At 34.6% G+C, this 21977-nt stretch overlaps 1 protein-coding gene and 1 long non-coding RNA gene across 2 annotated transcripts; one reads left to right on the top strand and one right to left on the bottom strand.

Moving 5' to 3' along the window:
- Positions 1–951: 951 nt before the first annotated feature.
- Positions 952–3867, bottom strand: LOC110880526. The gene is made up of 3 exons (XR_002559370.2): positions 3778–3867; positions 3106–3296; positions 952–1667 (listed from the first exon to the last, which is right to left on the bottom strand). It is a non-coding gene; the product is annotated as an uncharacterized LOC110880526 (long non-coding RNA).
- A 5257-nt stretch (positions 3868–9124) lies between these two features.
- On the top strand, positions 9125–16505 carry LOC110883780 (cytochrome c oxidase subunit 6b-1). Its single transcript, XM_022131429.2, has 5 exons — positions 9125–9274; positions 12047–12337; positions 14936–15018; positions 15119–15203; positions 16235–16505. Exons 1-5 carry the CDS (start codon positions 9239–9241, stop codon positions 16286–16288), a joined length of 549 nt encoding a protein of 182 aa, XP_021987121.1. The 5' UTR covers positions 9125–9238; the 3' UTR covers positions 16289–16505.
- Positions 16506–21977: the final 5472 nt, after the last annotated feature.

Here is a 21977-nt window from a genome sequence, read left to right on the forward strand (position 1 = left end):
CGAAACCCGATGGGGGGGTGTTCCCGATCGGGAATCCGCGCCAGCTCAGCCCCCGATTGCCTTCTCCCGAACTACACCCATGCGTCTTACCACCGAATGACGATCATATCCGAGAAAAAGCCTAACGAAAAGCTAATAAGACTACACTCATTTTAACTTTTGGGGAAAAGTTATAAAAATCCAAAGTTTTATAATAAAAATTAAAAACATTAAAGTTCAAAAAAAAAAAGAAAAAAAAAGAAATAGAAAACCAACGATCTCACAAAAGACAAAAAAAAATACACAATTCCTCATATATGTTATGAATTAATACATAACTAGATAATCTTCCGCGTGCGTTGCGCTGCGGCCAACGAAATTGACATGCTGTTGATCAGATTCACATGTACAATGTGTTAAAGATGTTTTTGTCAGTTAAGTATGTATAACTATCTTATACAGATAAGTAATTCATCAAATAATAAATACAATTAATGGTATCATAATTACTACGTTACATGACTTGTATCCATATAAATAACCTATCGTATTAATCCCCCGCGTTGCGGCGAGGGCGTAAAACCGTGACATATAACACCAACGCCACACTATAGCCAACGACCACCAACATTGAAGTTTGGCGTCTTAAAGTGGAGAAATTAGACCGACATATAAAACATAGAAAATAATAACTAACTTGATTTAGGACTCGTGCGTTGTGGCGAACTTATTAAACGGGAAAAAAAATAAACGACGTAAATACACTGAACCACACACCACGTTGCGCCCGATCAAACCGATTGAATTTTGTAAGATAATGAAACCATTAGCTAATTAGGGTATAACCACTTAAGTACAATTTACAACCATACATGCATACAAATGTTAATTGAATTTGGTAAGATAATAAAACCATTAGTTAATTAGGGTACAACTACTCAAGCACAATTTATAAGCATATGAATAAAAATATTAAAAATTGATTAATAGTATATAAATATATATATGAATAATAAGACAAAATAAGGGTATGTCTATTCACACACTCTTAATGTCTATTTACATACACCGCAGTGTCGACCTGTTGCTAAAGTGCGGCGATTTGGTCTGTTCAACCAGAAAAATATTAACGAGTATCTGACGGGTTTGTTTACCGGACCAAAACGCCGAGCTTTGGCAGCGTTTTGGTCCTGTCAACCAGACAAAAGACTAACTAATTGTTTAAATGTGAGTGTGAGTGTAACTGTGAGTGTGAGGGCGCGTGGTCCCAATTTCCCCCACACACAAGTCACACTTTTGTACGGAAATAATCAACCTTTACATATTCTTTTGCAGTAACAACATTTTCCAAGAACCTATCAAAAAAATTTTTCCCAACAATCCGTCAATCAATGGGATCGTCTCCCAGGTGGGGAGAGAAAGTTCGTAGCCCTTTTTAAGACGGTGGCCAACGCATGGAAACTTTACGATAAGTGGTCTAACCGCCGCGACTATGAGTCTCACGCTCCTCCACCAGTGGCACGGACTCCCATTCCTCCTCCTCCTCCCCGCTACCCGCCCACACCTTCTTTGGATACCTGAAACCCTACACAGATCCTATCCAGAGTCAGCCAGCTACGACTACCAGCTTGTCTCCGCCGGATCTGATTTGCCCACACTGCAAGCGATCATTTTCAAAGCTTTTCAACCTAGGAAATCACCGGTGTTAGCGCATATGGTTTGTTGGTTTTTTTTATTTGGTGTTTTGAGTTTAACCTGTTTAATAGACTGAGTTTGAGTGAATATTGGAATATGCGTCGAAAATATATAAGTATTAGCGAGACTATATGTTTGTCTGAGATGAAAGATCTACTATATCTGTTGTTTCATGTTTCACTATATTTATTGCAAGTATGAATGATCTACTTTAAAGATTATCTATATCTTTTATTTAATTTAATAAAAACGTATATCATTAGAAAAGTTATATTTTCGTAAATTCCTAAATTTTCGGAAACTTTGTAAACAGTGTGCTCAATGCTTCTTTAACCACTTCAATTGAGCATGAACTCAATCAACACTTGACCAGTGTCCACATTGGTAAAAGTGTGACTAGGAACCAATAGAGTCTCTCGATCAACATTGGTAACAGTGTCCACCTATCTTAGCCTATGTTTATTATTTCACATATTTGTAGAGTTTTTTTTTCTAAAATCTCTAAATGGTGTTTTTAAAAAACTTATTTACCAAAATAGATACTTTAAAAAGTATTTACCAAATTGGGTATTTTTTGAATAATTACCTTTTCTCACTCCTAATTTTATTGGATGATGATAACTTCCTTTTAAAAATATTTTATTTAACAAGAACTAAAAAGAAACTTTATTACAAAATAAAAAAACATTTTATTTATATCATGAGATTTTAAAAACGTTTTTATAATTATTTTTCTAATTCTTCTATTAATACGTTTTTTATTTTTTTTTAATTCTATCTAATAGAAACTTTTTTATTCTTTCAAATATACTGACTTAACATTCTTTCTTTGTAACAGTTTATGTTTTTCAGTTTTTTTTTATTCTTTTATATTAAAGTACGTTTTATGGCTTATATATACAGATATGTAGCTAAGTTTAAAATTATTTACACATATTTATTCTTTAGTTTGAAAAAAATATATAGATATTGGTTTATTTCAGTTTGAAAAAAATATACAAATATGTTATCTGCCTATTTAGCACCCCTAGTAAAAGATACGTGTAACTTTTTTTAAAGTATCAAAGAAAAATGTTTATAAAATTATAATTTTATGAAAGTTAAAAAGATATGTGTGAAATGATTAAGAAGTTTTAAAGAAAAGTCACAGAGAATGTTAATAAAACATCAAAAAAGTTAAAAACTTTTTTTATAAAATCTTACGATCCATATTTTAAGTTTAATTACGATTTTAATCTCTAACATTTGTTAAATAACATAGTTTAGAAGGAAGTTATCTTTATTCAATAAAATTAGGAGTGAAAAAAAATAATTATTTAGAAAATACTCACTTTGGTAAATATTTTCAAAATACCCATTTTGGTAAATAGTTTTTTAAGAACACCCTTTTGGGAAAAAAACTCCTAATTAAGACAATAAAATTAAATTTACCGAGAAGGTGATTGAGGACAACAAGTTGTATATTCCATATTAAAGCTTAAAAAAACGTCATGAGTGCTAATATTGTCATTAGCAAACATAATGTTTAATCCATGAATATCATGACTAGCTCCCCAACATGAAAACATGCCAACCTTGAGATTTCCAAATGTATCCATGGACGATGTAAATGTATGAAAATGCTGTGTTAAAAAGAAGAGAAATTAATCAACTAGATGTACCAACATAAAAGGCTGTGTAGAAATATTCAAGAATCAAAAATATATAACAATGAACAAGGTATGATACATAAAATTTTAACTCAAAGTAAATCTTATAAAACTTTTTCATGTATCAATGTATTTATTATCTGGCCATTTTTTGAAGAGGACTTTGGTCTTTGTCTTTTTTTTAATTCTAACTTTTTTTTTGATATTTAGTTAGGAATTACATCGAAATAGAAGGTAAACGGGTAACAAGCTACGCCGCTAAATTGTTTGCTCATGGCCTATAGAAAAAATGTGAGTTCAATGATATACCATAATAAGCTAAGAGAAATGATTATATCTTAGGTGATTATGAAGTATATGTTAATTTGTTCATGAGTTTTAACTTTTAAGATACTAAACGAACATATGATGATCTTGAACACAAAACAAGAAAATAAATTCAGAAAATACTTACCTATTTGAATTGATCTTAAGCAGAGAAAGGGTGGAATCGTGGAAAAATGGTGAAGAGGAAGAAGTGTAAAAAGTAATGAATGAGTAAATGGATACAGGAATATTAAATATAACTTGAACTTGACTAGTCAAATTTGAATAGTACATGGAAGAAAACGACTATTCAGTGCTGTGTAGCTTTTTTTTAGGGACATAGGAGATGTTTAATTCACTACTCACTAGTCAAAGTATTAGACATGGGACATGCTTCACTACTCACATGGTGCTTAACTGATTGTCTTTGTATGCCAAACTTATTAAAGTTTTGTCATTTACTCATTTTGATAGCATAGCGAAGATCACATTTTGATAGCATAGCGAAGATCAAAGGTGAAATATAAACTCTTAGCTTCTTGAGGCTAAAAAAGAGGTCGGGCGCAAGAGTTAACATGGGAGAATTGGCGGGATTTAGTTTAGCAAGTATTGGAATCTAATGTAATGTATACTTGCCGGGATTTTGGTTATTATTCTCAACCGAAGCCGAAACTAAAGTCACTGGTTGGTCTATTTTATTAACTAGTAATTTTAATAGTCGCAAGTTGCGCGGCGGCAGAAACGTACAATCTCTTGAATTTATATTGTAGAATGAAAACATATAATGTTTGACCCCAAAAATTTATGTCAAAATTAGAACAGATGAAAACGTACATAAAAATAAGTACAAAAACGTATATATTTGTCTTGTCACATTTTGACGTGGGTTCTAGCTAGGGGTGTTCAAAAAACTCGTGGCTCGCAGCTCGCTCGAAACTCGCTCGAAAAAAGCTCGAAAAAAGCTCGGCTCGAAATTGGCTCGGTTGTAAACGAGCCAGCTCGGCTCGGCTCGATTTGTAAACGAGCCGAGCTCGAGCTTGGCCTGGCTCGGCTCGTGAGCTGGCTCGATAAGATTTACATCCTTCATTGTTTGTCCCACATCGCTTAGAAAACAAAAAGTAAGGGAGTATCTCCCCGATAAAAGTAGGTAAAGACAATGGAGAAAGTGAATTAACTATTTATACTTGCATATTTAGCCATAGGGTTAAATTAAATGGCAATTATGGCCCTTAGGCTATGAAGAAATTCATTTTTAAGGGCTTTTTAAGTAATAAATTTTGCGATTCTTTGTTAGTTCGAGCTAGATCGAACCGAGCCGAGCTAGCTTGAATTCTAATCGAGCCGAGCTCGAGCCTCAAATCTCAGCTCGATTTGAACTTCGAGCTCGAGCCGAGCCAACTCGAATCGAGTTCGAGCCGAGCTCGAGCTGGGTCTAGCTCGGCTCGACTCGGCCCATTTACAGCCCTAGTTCTAGCCGTTGTGTGCCAACGGTAAAGTTTAAAAAAAATGTTTAAAAATAACTTATTCATCTCATGTATAAACAAACTCTTCTTCCGTTTCTTTTACAAAGTCTCTCATCAACTCATTTAATTTCCTTTCAAATTTTACAACTCCACTTTAAAAAATTCTAAGAAAATGGCAACGATTTCATGGACCGAAGAAGAAGACGTCGCGTTGTGTGAATCGTGGGTCGAAGCGTTAACCCACTACACACCTTGTAATCGCTCGAGTGGTCTGGGAGAATTTTCCAATAATTTTGCATTCATAGGGGTGACAACACCCGAAACGTGGATGCACTTTCTTCTCGTTTAAGGACTATCCGTTTGGATAGTGAAAGATTTGATACGGTGCACAACGCAGTGGAAAATAAGGGAGGTGATCTTGTGGAAAACGACATTATACAAGTCGCCCTCATCAACTACAGACACGCCTACCATCGTGACTTCAAACACGTTCCGGTGTGCCGGATAATTAGATTTTTTATCTAATTATGTTTAGGTTTATCGTTTTGTTTTAATTATGTAATCTTATTTTAGTTTTTTCGTGTTTTTTTAGGTTTGTTTTTTTAGTTATGTAATGTTTTTAATTTTAAATTATGTAATGTTTTATTATTAATGTTATTTGTATAATTACTATTAATGTTTTCTTCAAATTAAATAGAATATATATAATTTTGAATAATAAATTAATAATAAAAATTAGGTGCCACGTGCCGAATAACGCCACTCTTTCACGCCTCGTCTCACTCTCGTGTTTACACCACGCCACTTTTCTGGCGCGTGTTGACATATGGACCACATGTCACATAACGCCACATTTTTAAGCCCCTCACTCCATATAATCAAACAAACCAGCGTTACTAGCTAAGGTACTTGAAGAAAACAAAGTTAACCGGGTTTCTATGGATGAGGACTAGATTCAAATTAAGTTGTATTTAATGGGGGAATGGTGTAAGTTTGATATAGATGGTTTGGGCTAACCCATTTTGTGTTGGTTTTCTTTGGTGTTTGTACTGTTTCCATGCTAGCTCTTTGCTAGTATATGTCTTTTTCAAACAAAAGGGGTCAGCCTGCATGTATATAAGAATGTAAGGACAAAAAATGTTTTATTGAAATTTATCAACCTCCCTTCTTCGATACACATACAAATTATTCCATGTAAGCCCATTGTAAGGTTATTATGGCTAAAAATATCGTTAATTATAAACAACCGTAGTGACCCAAAATTGAATATTTAGATTTGCTTAGGTCTAATGAGAATGTAAGGACAAAAAATGTTTTATTGAAATTTATCAATAACATACTTTACTAGTTTATATTATCAAAATCCTATTTATCTATAACAACTAAGTACCAGTAGTTAACAATAAGTTAATTAAGTGATCATGTGTGATTATTAACTCAAATTTATAAAATTTTAATATGCTTAGTTAAATTCTATATATACTTAATAAAAAGTTATTTTGTGAACATCAACCAACTTTGGCCCCTCAACTTTAGTAATGGCATATTTAGCGCTTAAACTTTGGTAACATTTAATAAGTAAATGGTGTTAAGGGCTAGGACAACAATAAAACAAAGAAGTAAACTACATTCATGAAGCAATTATGATTCAATTTACTATCATCATTAAAATCATAAAGAGTTAATTAATTCATTTGTTTCTTTGTGTATTTGATAGCAACGATAGGATGATGTGAGCGGTGGAAGTTGGAAAACAAATTGATCAATTCAAGAGAGCTCCATTTGTTTTTTTTTTTCTTTGAAATGTAACTTTTATAAAAACAGCGCAAGCGGACCAAACAAGGCCGACCAACTAAAACAAACTACAACATATACAAAGGAAATTTACACCATTCGACCCATAAAATGACTTTATATTTCGATCTATTCCTTAACCAAAGAAAACCTAAAGATTTTATATCCCCCATAATATCTTCACTTCTACCTGAACCGTTTGAGAAGATCTTTTCGTTCCTTGCCTTCCATATACACCAACAACTTATCATAATCAGGCCTTTAACTACCTCCTTCTCTTTATTAAGATTCCAAACATTATGGTATTCGGACACATCTCTGAATCCAAAAGCGATCATTTCCAGGAGTCGAAACCAGTCGCTGAACTGATGCAAAACTTTATTCACCACCGCACAACCTGAAAAAACATGGTCCGAGCATTCTTCATAATCTCCGCAAAAACCGCAGCTAGAATCGGTAATGTGGATGTTACGTCTGAGCAGAGCAGACCTTGTCGGGATCCTGTTTTGAAGAGCACTCCAAAAAAATATGCCACATTTCGCCGGAACCCACGATACCCATCCCATGACATTACCAAATGATGCAACATATTCTTCAACAAGAATTTTTCTTATCGAGGCCGTAGAGAAGCCGTCGTCCTTGTTCCCATTCCAGCTCCATCTATCAGCATGGGCCGATAAACGAACATCCCTCAACAAATTCTCCAGCATACATGTTTAAAAATACTATCAAACTTGTATGCTCGCCTTTACACTATGTGTATTGACTTTTACTTTAACGTATGTGACAGGTGCTTAGGATGCTTATCTGCTAGGAAATCGAGGCTAGAATAAGGCTCTAGAGGCCAACAAATAGTTGTCTGTACAAATGAAATCAAGGGTCTCTAGAAGCAGATAAACAATTGGGCTATTTGAAAAATCTGAGTTGTCGGAACATAACTATTTGCCTAGATTTTGTCTGTAATACTTTGTTTACCTTTTGAGACATGGTATGGGACATGTTACTTTAAATTGATTGGTAATGATAATTGTTATGGAAACTTCTGGATAATCTGTTTCGCTTAGTGCCATACCCCGATGTTTCCGCCATCAGTTGGAGTGTGACATTACCACCTCCTGAAACATACATCCATCTGCCCCTAGTTTTATGAAGATTGTGTTGTGTGATGTAACTTTGATGTTATTCTAATTTTTTTATAGATGTGTATATGCGTGTACTTGTGGATTATTATTTTTATGATAATTTTGACTTAAATGCATATGATACTATGACATTATATCATGTATCATCATCTTTAAACACCCCTTCTACGATAGTTAACCAACAAAAGTTCAATATGTACGCAAGCTTATGTCGTGTATGATGCATATTTTGTCATGCATCATAGATGCATATTTTGAATGATGTAGTACATGTTAGTAAATTGGTTGAAACTGGATATACCATACATTTTAGATGCACATTCTTGAATACTAACAACGAAAGATATGCATAACTTTTGTTTACTGCGTCTTATCAGGCAGGTCGTGTCGCTGACCTTCACGATTGACTTGCCAATTTTATAATGTTTAAACGCAACGCTCTTGAAATATGGTTGTTGTATATTTTCATAAAACTATATATAAAGAGGGTGGGGACTACAACTCCATCCACATCTACGCAAACGTCCTTAACTTACCTTATAGGGAGAGACAATTAAACCAGTTTTGATTAGGAGTGTAAACAAGCCAAGATGAGCCTGAGCCTTCCACTACTGGAGCTTGGTTCGATTCAAGCTTACTATTTTTAGATCAAGCTCAGCTTACGAGTAAAACCCAAAAGTTGAGGTCGGCTCGACCTAGCTACGATATAACTTAAACAAGCCAAAGATCACCAATATTTTAATAGTTATATTTTATATATAAAAATAATTAGTGCTAATTCCCGTGTAATGCAGTAAAACTGCAACAGTGTATGAAAAAAATCCTAAAAAACACGTCTAGTACTAGTTACCCATGTATTACATGGGTAGAGCAAATGTAATGTTATATATCGAGTAATACAAAAATTATGCCTTTAAAATTTGTCTATTAAACACGTTGAATAAACCAGTGTATCACACAGGTTGTATAAAATACAACGTAATGTGTTAACACATATCGTCGTCAGAATGTATTAAATAAAATAAAAAAAATGAACTTTGAGATGATAATTATGAACTTGGGCCATGACCCAATTCAAAATACAAACAAAATGGCCAGCCCATCAGTTGATTCAACAAGAATGAATATAAAAAAGAAGGAAGAAAACCAGTTGTCCCCTTTGACTCTTCTTCACTGCAAAACCTAATCCCCCAAATCTCGTTAGTCATCCATGGCGGAATCCGATAAGGTCAACTCTTTGTCTCAGGTACGATTCTACCTTCTCTATTGGTTTTTGATTGTCAGTTGATTTTGCGTTAACATGTTCATGAAATTTAACACGAATTTTAAGGACTTGTATCAATTGACTGACTGTTTAGAGATCTGTTTCTGCTAGGGGTGTACACCGTTCCGTTCGGTTCGGTTCGGTTATTCGCATTAACCGTAACCCAAGCCATCGGTTAATCAGTTCGGTCCGGTTAATTGTTAAATCAAACAAGGGCTAGATACATGAAATAGAAAATGTAAATGGTTCTGTTTGGTTCGGTTCGGTTCGGTTAACCGATGGTACAAAAAATAACGGATAACCGACTTTCGGTTAATTCGGTTTCGGTTAATTTCGGTTCGGTTATTGCACACCCCTAGTTTCTGCACATTTTTGTTATGAAATGAGGTTATTTTTTTGTTTACAAGTTATAAGGTCTGGAAAGTGTGATTACTTGTAGATGTTTGTTTTCTATTTTTAGATTTTTGGTTGATTGTGTAACAACTAGCAGGTAATTTTTAATAAAATTTAATTAAAATGCTATGATACATTAAATTTTTATTGATATATTTATAGGGTAAGGATAGTGTAAAAAGGGCCTAAAGTGTGAGAAGTGTATTATAACACTATATATTATATAATACTATATAACATCATATAAACACCGTATAACAATATGTAACATCATATAATACCATATAACACTATGTAACACTATATAACATTATATAACAAATATAACACTATACATCTATCATAGACATGCTATCAGACAAACTATAGTGTTTTTTATTTGTTGTATAATGATATATAGTGTTACATAGTGTTATATGGTATTATATGGTGTTACATATTGTTATACGGTGTTTATATGGTGTTATATAGTATTATATATAGTGTTATAATACACTTCTCACACTTTGAGCACTTTTTACAGGATCCTCTACCTATATTTATATAACGAAGGAGTTATGTTAAATACCAAATAGAATACGCAAGTTCGGTCAGTATAGGTTCTGTTCGTTACGGGGCTGACACTCGCTATAGACATGCAAAAGTGTATGGACACATGTTTTACATCGATGAAATAGTTGAGTTATATAACTGCGCATCAAATCTTGTTTATAAGAAATCACATTTTATTATGAAAAAAATATAAAATTTTGGACATCTAAGAATCAAGTTTATAAATTTTAAAAAAATTAAAAATAGCTGTTATTACTTTTGTTATATGCTGAGACCATCTTGATGCATGTTTTTTTATTTAAAAACAAGTAAATCAGTTAGTTTTAATATATTAGTGAGCTGAAAATAGGAAGCTCAATGCAATCTTATAGGTAAGTAAGCAAGTTATATGGTGTGATATAGTTGCGTTGTATAATCGACTTTAAAATGATAACAAACAACGGTTTGAAATGATAACAAAGTTTGTTAACAAACAATGGTTCGTAACATAGAGCTAACTATTTAGCTGTTCTAAAGAAAAAGAATATTTGTATGAATGAGGGATTTCTTTGCTGGTATTGTCGAAGTTTTGGTTTTTGATTCTAAGAACCTCAATTAAATCACCGAAGTCAATTGTTTTAGGATCTTAAACATCTCATTTGTAGATCTTTCTTATATTGATGTAACCAACTGGGGTAGCTCAGTTGGCCACCGACACCCATATTCCAACACTTGGATCGTTGGGGTCTCGGGTTCGAGACGTGGCAACCCCACCTCTCTCGAACCCCAAGTGTTGGGAGGGTATTTGCCGCCAGGGATCCTTGTCGGGTGGTGAACTGGGAGGGGGGATCCCCTCCGCGGTCAGGGGTACCGTGCACCTACCCTTTTATATTGATGTACATTTTTTTTTGCCAATAAAGTGCAACCATAAATACTAACGATGCAAGAAATTACATTTCTTGTATGCTTGGTTTTAAAAAGCGCGAAGCGCACAAAAGCGACGAGGTCTAAAACCGAGGCGCAAAGCGCAGAGCGCAAAAGCGGTGGGCTTTTCGTACGCGAGGCGCAAGGCGATTATAAATTTTTTTATATATTGTATAGGTTTCTAGGATCATTTACCTGATATTTAGACACAAATAAGCTGTATATATGTTTTAATATTGAAATTACATACATGTACAGCCTGAAAAGCATGATTTACAACAATCTGCTGCACAAAATGGGTCATGTACATGAGGCGCGCGCCTCAGAGTGGATTTTTCAGCAAAAAAGCGCACCTCAGCTGCGCTTTCTGTACAACCTGCGCCTCAGACTACATAAGGCACTGAGATTTGGGCCTCAGTGCGCCTTGCGCCTAGGCGCGCTTTTTTAAACCTATGTCAATATTAAAAATGGGTGTTAAATGTTTTATAATCTAACCATGGTTTGGAGTTCCATTCCTTAAAGATGGTTCATGGCTAATTTGCGATAACTTGCATATGATTTCAATTTTAATCAGCTATCTCTTGTCGGCTTGTCCTTTTTCGTGTGTTACATCTACAAAAAATGAACTTCCAAAGAAGGGTTTTTTTTTTTTTTTTTTTTTTTTTTTTTTTTTTTTTTTTTGCTTGCATATCTGTGTTTTTATCTCATCTTGCATACTTTTGTTATTTCATATTTTGACTTCCTGGCGTACTTTTGTGCATTACGTCATTTTGAGAATTCTCTTGTTTCCAACGGTATTTTTCTTTAATGTATTTTCAAATACCCTGATCAGCAAAACAAAAGTATCATATCAAATAGATAACGATAAAAATAGTTACTCACTTTCCGTATGCATTTTTCATGTAGGATTATCTTCTCAAGGATTCAGAAGAGAAGGTGAATGTAAGCACAGAACCTGAGGACAAGAGTGCTGACAAGGACATTGTGGAAGCCCCACCCACACCACCAGTCACCGAACCGCCAGTTGAGACACCTGTCGTCCCCGCAGTCAATGAAAGCGTCCCTGAATCCGTGAACACTGCCGCTGAAGAAAACGTTGCTACAACTGAAACTTCCGATAACTATGTAACCGAGCCCCCTCCAGCTGCTAATGAAGAAGCTAGCGAAAATACTCCTGATGAAACTCCCGAGATTAAGGTATTATTATATTATATTATATTTACAATATAAATATGCTATTTAGTCCCATCCACCAACTTTGGCCCCTCCGTTTTGGCATTAACCAACTTTAGCCCCTCAACTTTAATAATGACATGTTTACCCCCTTAACTACACCAAACATCTTTAGCCTCTCAACTTTAATAAGAAACATCTTTAGCCCCTCAACTTTAATAATGACATGTTTAGCCCCTCAACTTTAATAATCGCGTGTTTAGCCCCTTAGGGGAGGGTTATCTTGAGAACATTAAATATTGCGAGAACCGTGAGAACAAATAAAAAAACCAATCAAAATCAAGTTTTTTTAATACATCTATCATTATAATTAGAGTAAATTACAAGTTTTGTCCTTTATGTTTGTCCCAAATTGCAGGCGCTGTCCTTTGTCTTTAAATTTGACGAGTTTTGTCCTTAACGTTTCAAAATCAAGCACGTTATCTCCTTTAGCCCTAATCCAGTTAGATTTTTTGGTTAAGTACAGCCATGTGCCTTGCACATGAGGGTATCCTTGTCTTTTCACCTTTTCAGGGGTCATTGTGTAACTAAGCGTCTCTAAGCTATATACAAGGACTATTTTGTAAAAACAAAATGATATTTAATTAAACCAAACACCCCCTCTCTCTCAATTTTCTCTCGCTAAAAACCTCTGCAGTCTTCTCTCTCTCTCTCTCTAAAAACCTGTGTACGGTGGTGGATGGTGGATTGTGGTGGGTGTGATGGTGATGGTGGGTTTAGCGGTGGTGGGAGGTATATGGTGGTGGATGCGATGGTGATGATTCGTTTAACGGTGGTGGAGGTGTGCGGTGGTGGGTTGAGGTTGGTGTGAAAGTGTTGGTGGGTTTGGCGGTGGTGAGAGGTGTACGATGGTGGGTGAAGGGTAGGTGTGGTGGTGGGTTAGGGGCGGTTGTTCTCAAAATAACTCACCGCAAGAAATCAAAGAATAAGATTCTTAATAGGGTTCAGTCAAAATCTCGGTGTTGGGTTATGCCCACCTGCAAAACTTTTCCCAATTTCTTAAATTTATTATTGATAAAAAAACCAGATTTATATAACAATAATCAATTTATATTCTAAGAAAGTGTTTTAAGTAGTTGCAATTCAAAACACTTCAAATGACTTTCCACCCATTTGACCGTAAATGGGTCAAAATTCCCAACTTCAGTTTGAATTTATTATTGCAATTTGCAACTTATCTAAGGCTTGTCTCTTCTGGTATGAGATTGTATCTCTATAAATTGGAACCATTTCTGTATTATCGATTTTGTCTTCGTCTCCTTCATCCATGTCTGAATCCATATGCGCATTGAAGTTGTAATTAGCCCTGATCGAAGACGTTAGCCACTAGGGTGTCTTCAGTAGGACCCACATCATCGAATGAGTCGATGGTGGCACGTTGAAGAATTGATTGTGTTTTTAGGTGATTGAGAGATTAGCAATGGCTGTTTTAGAGAGAGAAATTGATGAGAGAGAGAGTAATGGAAAGATGATGACGATTTGATTCGTTTTTTTTATTTATATTTTTTTTTGTTTTTTTTACAAAATAGTCCTTGTATATAACTTAGTTACACAATAACCCCTGAAAAGGTGAAAAGACTAGGATACCCTCATGTGCAAGACACATGACGATACTTAACTAAAAAATCTAACTGGAATAGGGCTAAAGGACATAACGTGCATGATTTTGAAACGTTAAGGACAAAACTCGTCAAATTTAAAGACAAAGGACAGCGCCTGCAATTTGGTACAAACATAAAGGACAAAACTTGTAATTTACTCTTATAATTATTATACAACTTTAAAAAAAGAATTTACTCTTTAAATAATTCATACATCCTCTCAAAATCACTCTTAATAATTTTTTACACATGTGTAAATACAACAGATTTACACATGTACATCGATTTTCTATTATTGTATTCGAATAATAATGGTGAGTGTAAAAAAATTTGAATTTAAATTGTTTATGACCAAGTTTTAAGGGTTCTCACGAAATATATGCGTTCTCATTTTAACCTAACCTAGTCCCTTAACTAACTCAACTTTAACTTTAGCTTCTCAACTTTACCAATTACATGTTTAGCCTCTCAACTTTACTAATGACATCTTTAGCCCCTTAACTAAGACATCAAACAACTTTAACTTTTGTGATTTGCTTATTTTTAACTACGTTTTAAACCCGCTGCGTATTTCTATATTCTTTCTATATTCTTTGACTTGGTGTGTTGGTTTGTTGTTCGTTTTTGAGCCGAGGGTCTCTTCTGGAAGCAGCCTCTCTATCCCTAGGGATAGAGGCAAGGTCTGTCTACATCCCACCCTCCCCAGACCCAATAAATAGCTCTGCTATTTGTGGGATTTACTGGGTATGGTTGTTGTTGTTGTTAAACCCGCTGCGGAGCGCGGGTGGTGGTAACCCACTAGTTTGTCATTTAATTCTTTGAAAAAGGCATTCACAACCTTTTGAGAAGTGTGCGATCGCTGTAAATACATGCCTCAATAAAACGTAAAATGACATAAATTTCACATAATTCAGTTATTATTTTACCGATATATTAAAATTGATTCGTTTTTCTATAATAGCTTGAGACAGCACCAGGAGATTATCGATTTCCGACTACTAATCAAAGCAGGCACTGTTTTACCAGATACGTTGAATATCATCGGTGAGCTTTTTCGAACTGCTGATTCGTTTGCTTATACTTGAAAGTTTTCATTATTGCTCAGCAGTTTTAACGAATATATTTTTAAATATAAAATTAACAGGTGTGTTGCTGCAAAGGGAGAGGATGACGCTTCTGAATGCGATAAGTTTGCAAAATATTATCGGTCACTTTGCCCAGGCGAATGGGTATGTTTGTGTATATCTGTGTGTATATATTTTCAATATCTACAAACAAGAGTGTCGGCGGCAATAGTTGTTGCCCTTTATTGGGTGACATGGGCGGCAAAGGAACAGTCACTCCCCCATTGGACCAACCAGTTTATTATTTTATACTAACTTTAAAATTACGTTTTTGCCACCAGTTTAAAATTATGTTTTCGACCCCAACTCATAATGAAATTATGCTTTTGCGCTCTTCTCAAAATTACGAATTTGCCCTCGGTTCAAAATTACGATTTTGCCCGCAACCCAAATTTACGTTCCCCCCCGCCACCAGTTTAAAATTATGTTTTCGACCCCAACTCATAATGAAATTATGCTTTTGCGCTCTTCTCAAAATTACGAATTTGCCCTCGGTTCAAAATTACGATTTTGTCCGCAGCCCAAATTTACGTTTTCGCCCCCCTTGCCCTCTGTTTAGAAATTATCATTTTGCCCCCAGTTCAAAATACAATTATGCTTTTGCCCAACCTCAAAATTACAATTATGCCCTCAGTTCAAAAAATAAGGTTTTCCTCCAGCTTAAAATTACGATTGTGCCCTTAGTTCAAATTCATATTACGATATTACCCCAAGTTAAAATTTATGCATATGGCCCTGCGCAAATTTACGATTTTGGTTTTGCCATCACTTTAGCTTTTGGAAAACAGTAAAAAAAATACAACTTTGCCGTCAGTTAAAAATTACAGTACTGCCATTGTTTTGGTTTATTTTAGCAAAACTATAAAAGTGTTTTGTTTTCATTACTTTACTCGATTTAATTGTTTTTTCGTGTCAAGTAGCTGCCTAACACTCGCTCATTAGTCCTGACAAATTACCGTTTTGCCCTGAGCTCAAAATTACAGTCTTGTCATCGTTTTAGTTTTTTTTTTTCTAGCAAAGCTATATGACTGTTTTTTTAATTGGTTGAGAATTATTCGGCCATCGCCCCGCAACGTGGGCGGGGCATCAACTAGTTATAAACAATATTGAATATATGTGTTTGTTTGTGTATGCAGATCGACAGATGGAATGAGCAAAGGGAGAATGGCACATTCCCGGGTCCTTTGTAGAGGCCACACTGATTACAGTGAGAAATGCAAGAGAAACCACCAACATTTTAATAAAACACATTGATTTCATGTTATAAATCATGTGTAGAAACGTGTCATGCGATCACTACACACGCATCTTTGTGTAATTCCAATCGTTTTTTTGACTTGTAAGTCTTGTATCCTTCAAGAGTTTAACACACGCAGAAACATAACCGAAAGTTTATTTAGCCAGCTAGAAGCATGTTTCTAACAAACATATGATCATGGTCATGATGGCGCAAAAGAAACAAATACAAACCATCAGGGCCGGCTCCATAGGCTTGGCAACCTAGACACGGGCCTACGGCCACCAAAAAATAAGGGCCTTCAAGTTTTTTAGTATATGTATTAGGCCCAAATAAATACATTTATTTCAAAACTAAACTGGTTTTTCATTGAGAAGCTCAAAATAAATATTGTTTAGCAAAAAGGCCAAGTTCAAAACCGATTTCGCCTTGATTTCCAACTATTACAACACAACAACCATCGACCTAATCATCAATATTTAGCGGCCTAAAGCCCCTAATACAGCCGCAATCATCGTTTCCACTTCCCATCGCAACCTGCTTTTAATTTCTAGGCTATCGGCTATCACTAGACGAAAAAAGTAAGGGTAATCACCCATGGCGTTGGGATTGGAGGAGAGTTTATCGACGAAATTAGGGTCCCCACTTCATAGTTCGCTTAGGGTCTCCAAAAATGTAGGAACGCCCTGCAAACCATTAGCCTATACCTCAATTCGTATATGCAGGCATTACTATGGACTTTGTTAAGGGGTTTCCCTTGACAATGTTTAGAAGCTACTAAAGTAGGAATCAAATTTGATACTTTATACAACTTTCAGGTGAGTGGAGTCTTTCGGTTAACAAACTTTGTTTGTATGGAGAGTTACCCCTCTCGAATTGGGTTTGTATGGAGAGTTTGCGTATCTAAGATTATCTCCAATGGGCCCTTGGAGATCAAGCCCTTATAGACCCTTGGAAGCCCTTACTATTGGAGCCAATCCATCCAAATTCCAAAGAAGCCCTTAGGTTGGATGCCCTTGCACAAGGGTATGGCTTTACCTCGGTTTATGCGATATGGTGGGTCTAAAGTAAAAAAAAAGTTTTATTTAAATATTGTGTGTAACGAGTTGACGCTAACCCGCACGTTGCGGCGGGATCCTGATTATAATTTCTCATTTGCCACAGTGTTGGTACGAAACAATTACGATCAAAGTTTCATAAATAAACCGAGTTTAGATAACCAAATTTGACGACTACCAAGTACTCCTTTCGATTTGTCATGTATGATGTCGGAACCAAAAATTAAATGGATTTAACATGCCGTAAAAACATAGACTATATATCGTTTACCCGGAGTATAACCCATAAGTGACAAAATCAAATACCCATTGATTGTTAATTTGCTTTCTTGAATATCGTTGGGAATACAAAACACTATCTTTAGATTGATTTCCCTTTCTTTATAACTGTTGGTATATCTTTTTTTAAAGATAGGTTCTTATTTTTTTTATTGAACCAACCGATTGATTAAAAGTGAGTGGTGTGTGAAAATCTTATTTGATTCTTACCGATGGATCAAAAATGAGAGGAGTGTATGATTGATTTATAGATCTATAAAAGGAATTGTGATGGTTGTTATATATAATATTAATGATGCATCTTCGAACCATTGCGACATGTAATTTGTGTTAGTTCAAAAACGTGTTTCGAAGTGATGCGACGTTTCGTTATAAAGCAATAAACAATCAAAGATTAGGGTATGACGGTTCATGAATTTTAGTTATGTTAAAAAATTGAACTATCACGTTTTTTTTCCAATGTACGTTGATTATGTGAGAGTTGTAATCCAGAATTGCAAATGGACATCTCGGTTCGTAAATGGATCACGCCACTTAATTTAATTTGCCATGCTTCTTATTATTTAATTATAATAATATTATTGTAACTTTAAACATGATGATCCATCACTATTAAAAGATACATGTGTTTGGTGGTTTTATCATTTCATTCTTTCTATTTATTATGTTTCCTCCTTAATTTGTGTATAGGCATTATGTCTAGTGGAGATGGATATGATCGAGTGGTTCCTCTCGTGACACGATAATACTTTAGAGATTCGTTAGTGATCCAAATTTACAGTTAAAAAATGGGTAAATAAATTATGGATTAAATTAAAAACACACCCCTTTGTTTTAGATTGGCAGCACGCCTAGGAAAAAATTAATAGCAAATCTTCATATTAGAAAGGCACGTAATTTTTAATTTGCCACTTCATTAAAATCAAATCACACCGTTTCGTATTATTAATTTGGTAATTATATGCGCTTCATTAAAATCAAATAACATCGTTTTGTATTATTTGATAATTATATGTTTCGTCAATACATTTTCCAAATTCCAACCGAGGTGTCTTTTAAACATAAGGATAGTTAATTGTGAAACAAAAGGATAGTTAATTGTGAAAGGGTGGGAATTAAGTGAAATGATAGGAGTTAATTGTTGGTGAGTGGTGACCCATAAGTTAAGTTGCTAATTGTATAAGGGTATAATGGGTAGGTGATGTGGTGAAAATTAAGAAGGGTAAAGATATTTTTAGGGTTGTAGATGAAATATGGTAAATGACGTGGCAGATAACGGCGCCTAAGAGCACACATAGTATTGGAGATATTCTGATACGTCTTAGCATGATGGATCTTTCTAATATTTGCCTTTTGTTTGATATTGGGGTTCGCATAATGGTTGATATAGAGTTTTCAGAATTTAGTTATATGTTTCTCGTTATTTTAACTTAGAGAGATTTAATGGAATAAATAACATCTAGCACCATAAAACTATGTGTTGTAGTGGGGTAAAAGGTGAAAAATGGGGTAAAAAGTGAAAAAGGGGTTATCACATAGGCGTATGTGTGCATGAGTGGTTTCACCTTTCACCCATGTGTGTTATGGGAATGTGAAAGAGAGCGATAAATTAAATAAATGGAATAAAAGCTAGAAAATGAAAATGGGGAGTAGAAAACCGATCTAACTTGTTTGTCTCAGGAGAATCGTCTTTTTCTATACCTTTTGACATATCTACTTGTCTTACATCTACAATTATAAAAATACGTAAACAAGTTTTGCTTAATTGACTTTATATTTACTTATCATTACAAATGTCTTCAATAGGTAGAGATCTTACCTGCTTTTTAAGAAAAAAAGGTAGATACATAAGAAGCGATACATAAAAAGTAGATAAGCAGAAATTAAATACATGAATAATGTGCAATAGGATAATGCTAGATAAAAAACCCTAAAATTCTTAGAAAACTCTGGAAACCCAAATGGGAAACCATTTTTACCCAACCTCCCGACATTTTTTTTTTTTGAAAAAAATTACACATGTAATATACATGTTTTAGAGTGTTTTGGGCCAAAAAAAACAAAAAAGCGCCGAAGGGATTTTTTTAAAAAAAATAAACAAATTTCAGCTCCTAACACGTGTTAAGCAAAAAATCCATAATTTCGCTGAAAATTGCTGAAACTTGTTTTTTTTTTTTTAAATATCCCTTCGGCACTTTTTTGATTTTTTTGGCCCAAAAGTCTTAAAAACATGTATATTACATGTGTTATTTTTTTCAAAAAAAAAAAAAAATGTCTGAAGCTTGGGTTTTCTCGGGTTTTTTATATATATAGGGTTTTCTATCTAGCCCTACCCATGTGCAATAAACACATCCATAAATATCTTCTAAAAATAGTATTCTTAGTATTGTAAATCAAGATATCATTAAATTCCCATGGCTTTATAGCCTAGTGGCATTTTGGGGGTGGGTAAGGCTTTGGACCAATAGGTCCTAGGTTCGATTCTTACAAGGAGGTTTTCCTAATGGTATAGGCATTATGCCTAGTGGAGATGGATATGATCGGGTGGTTCCGCTGGTGGCACGATGATACTCCAGCGGCCCGTCAGTGATCCAAATTTGTCGTTCAAAAAAAAAAAAAAAAAGATATCATTAAAGCAACCATGCTATTAGCGTTTTCGAAACAAACTGGTCTAACTACACGCACAAACGGTCTAATTTAGTATTACTGAATCAGTTAGTCCTGGCGTCGACCAGTTATTCATTAAATTAGATCAATGGTTGGATCAAACCTTCAATCTTTCTAACTTATTTTCTTAAAAAAATATACGTTTCTATTGATTCCATCACAAACAAAATAGCAAATGATAAACTAGTTCTACATATCGTTTCAAACTAGTTATACGACATTTTTACAGTTTAAATTATTTATAACTAGGTTATAACCCCGTGTATTACACGGGGTTGAATAAATAAATTTTATATACTAAATAATAAAACAATATATCTTTAAAAACCTCATTTATTGTACGAGTTGAATAAATATAATTTTATATATTAAATAATAAAAAGTTTTATAATATATATATATATATAAGAACCATATTTTACAGGTTGAATAAATGTAATTTTACATACCAAATAAAAAGATATCTTTAAAACCACGTGTATTACACGGGTTGAATAAATGTAATATTGTTTACCAAATAATAAAATAATACGTCTTTAAAAACTTCATTTATTACACGGGTTAAATTAATTTAGTGCCTATTGATCTCAACCATTAGATACACTTTAAACCCTTTTTACACTATCCTTAGACTATGCGTACTGGGGCGTTTTGTGCCCTCATAGCGCCAGTATGGCGCCTGCCACACCAACCCGCTATGGCCCAAAAAAAATTCGCAGCGCGATTAATTTCGCGGCGTTATTCGATGGCTTGTTTGATTTTTTGACCGTTGTCAAACGGTCATATATTAAAAAAAAAATTCAATTTTTTTTATTTTCCCACTATAAATTCCTTTCTACTCTTCCATTTTTTTTTACAACTCAATACATTCCCACTCTCATTCTCTATATATTTTTAAAAAAGTGTTGAAGCTAGTCTCACCTTATTCAAAAAAATGGGTTCCCCGTCGGAAGACTCTTTCACCGAAATTTACCGAAAATTTTTTTCGCCCGACGAAGACGCGGCCGAGGAAGAAGCGGTTACGAGTGCATGTACTTTTGTGATACAAGCATTTGAGCACGTTCGGCCTACTCCCCCTCCACGACCCATCTTGCGACGCACTTATATCTTGCGAGATCGTGAAGCCGCGAACGAGCGTTTGATGAAAGACTATTTTGATGCGACACCGGTTCACGGACCGAATGTTTTTAGACGACGTTTTCGGATGAGCCAAAGGTTATTTTTGCGCATTAATAATGATTTGGAAAATAGGTATGATTTCTTTAAGCAAAGAATGGACGCGCGAGGATATCTAGGCTTCACCTCAATTCAAAAGGTCACATCCGCCTTACGCGTATTATCATACGGAAACACGTACGACATCAACGACGAGTATTTGAAGATGGCGGAGAAAACAACCCGAGATTGCTTGGAACATTTTTGCTATGGTAATTTTTATTGTCTTTTATTTATTTACTTTTATATATTTATTTTTTAGTAGCTTACTAGTAAAACTTTTGTATATTAAATTATATTTTAGGTATATGCCAGTTATATGGAAAACGTTATTTGAGAAACCCCACTTGGAACGACCTTCAAAAAATATATGAGGTGCATGTAGAAAAGCGTGGAATACCCGGCATGATTGGTAGCTTGGAT

This window comes from Helianthus annuus, chromosome 10 (genome assembly GCF_002127325.2).
Source record: "Helianthus annuus cultivar XRQ/B chromosome 10, HanXRQr2.0-SUNRISE, whole genome shotgun sequence".
NCBI lineage: Eukaryota > Viridiplantae > Streptophyta > Magnoliopsida > Asterales > Asteraceae > Helianthus > Helianthus annuus.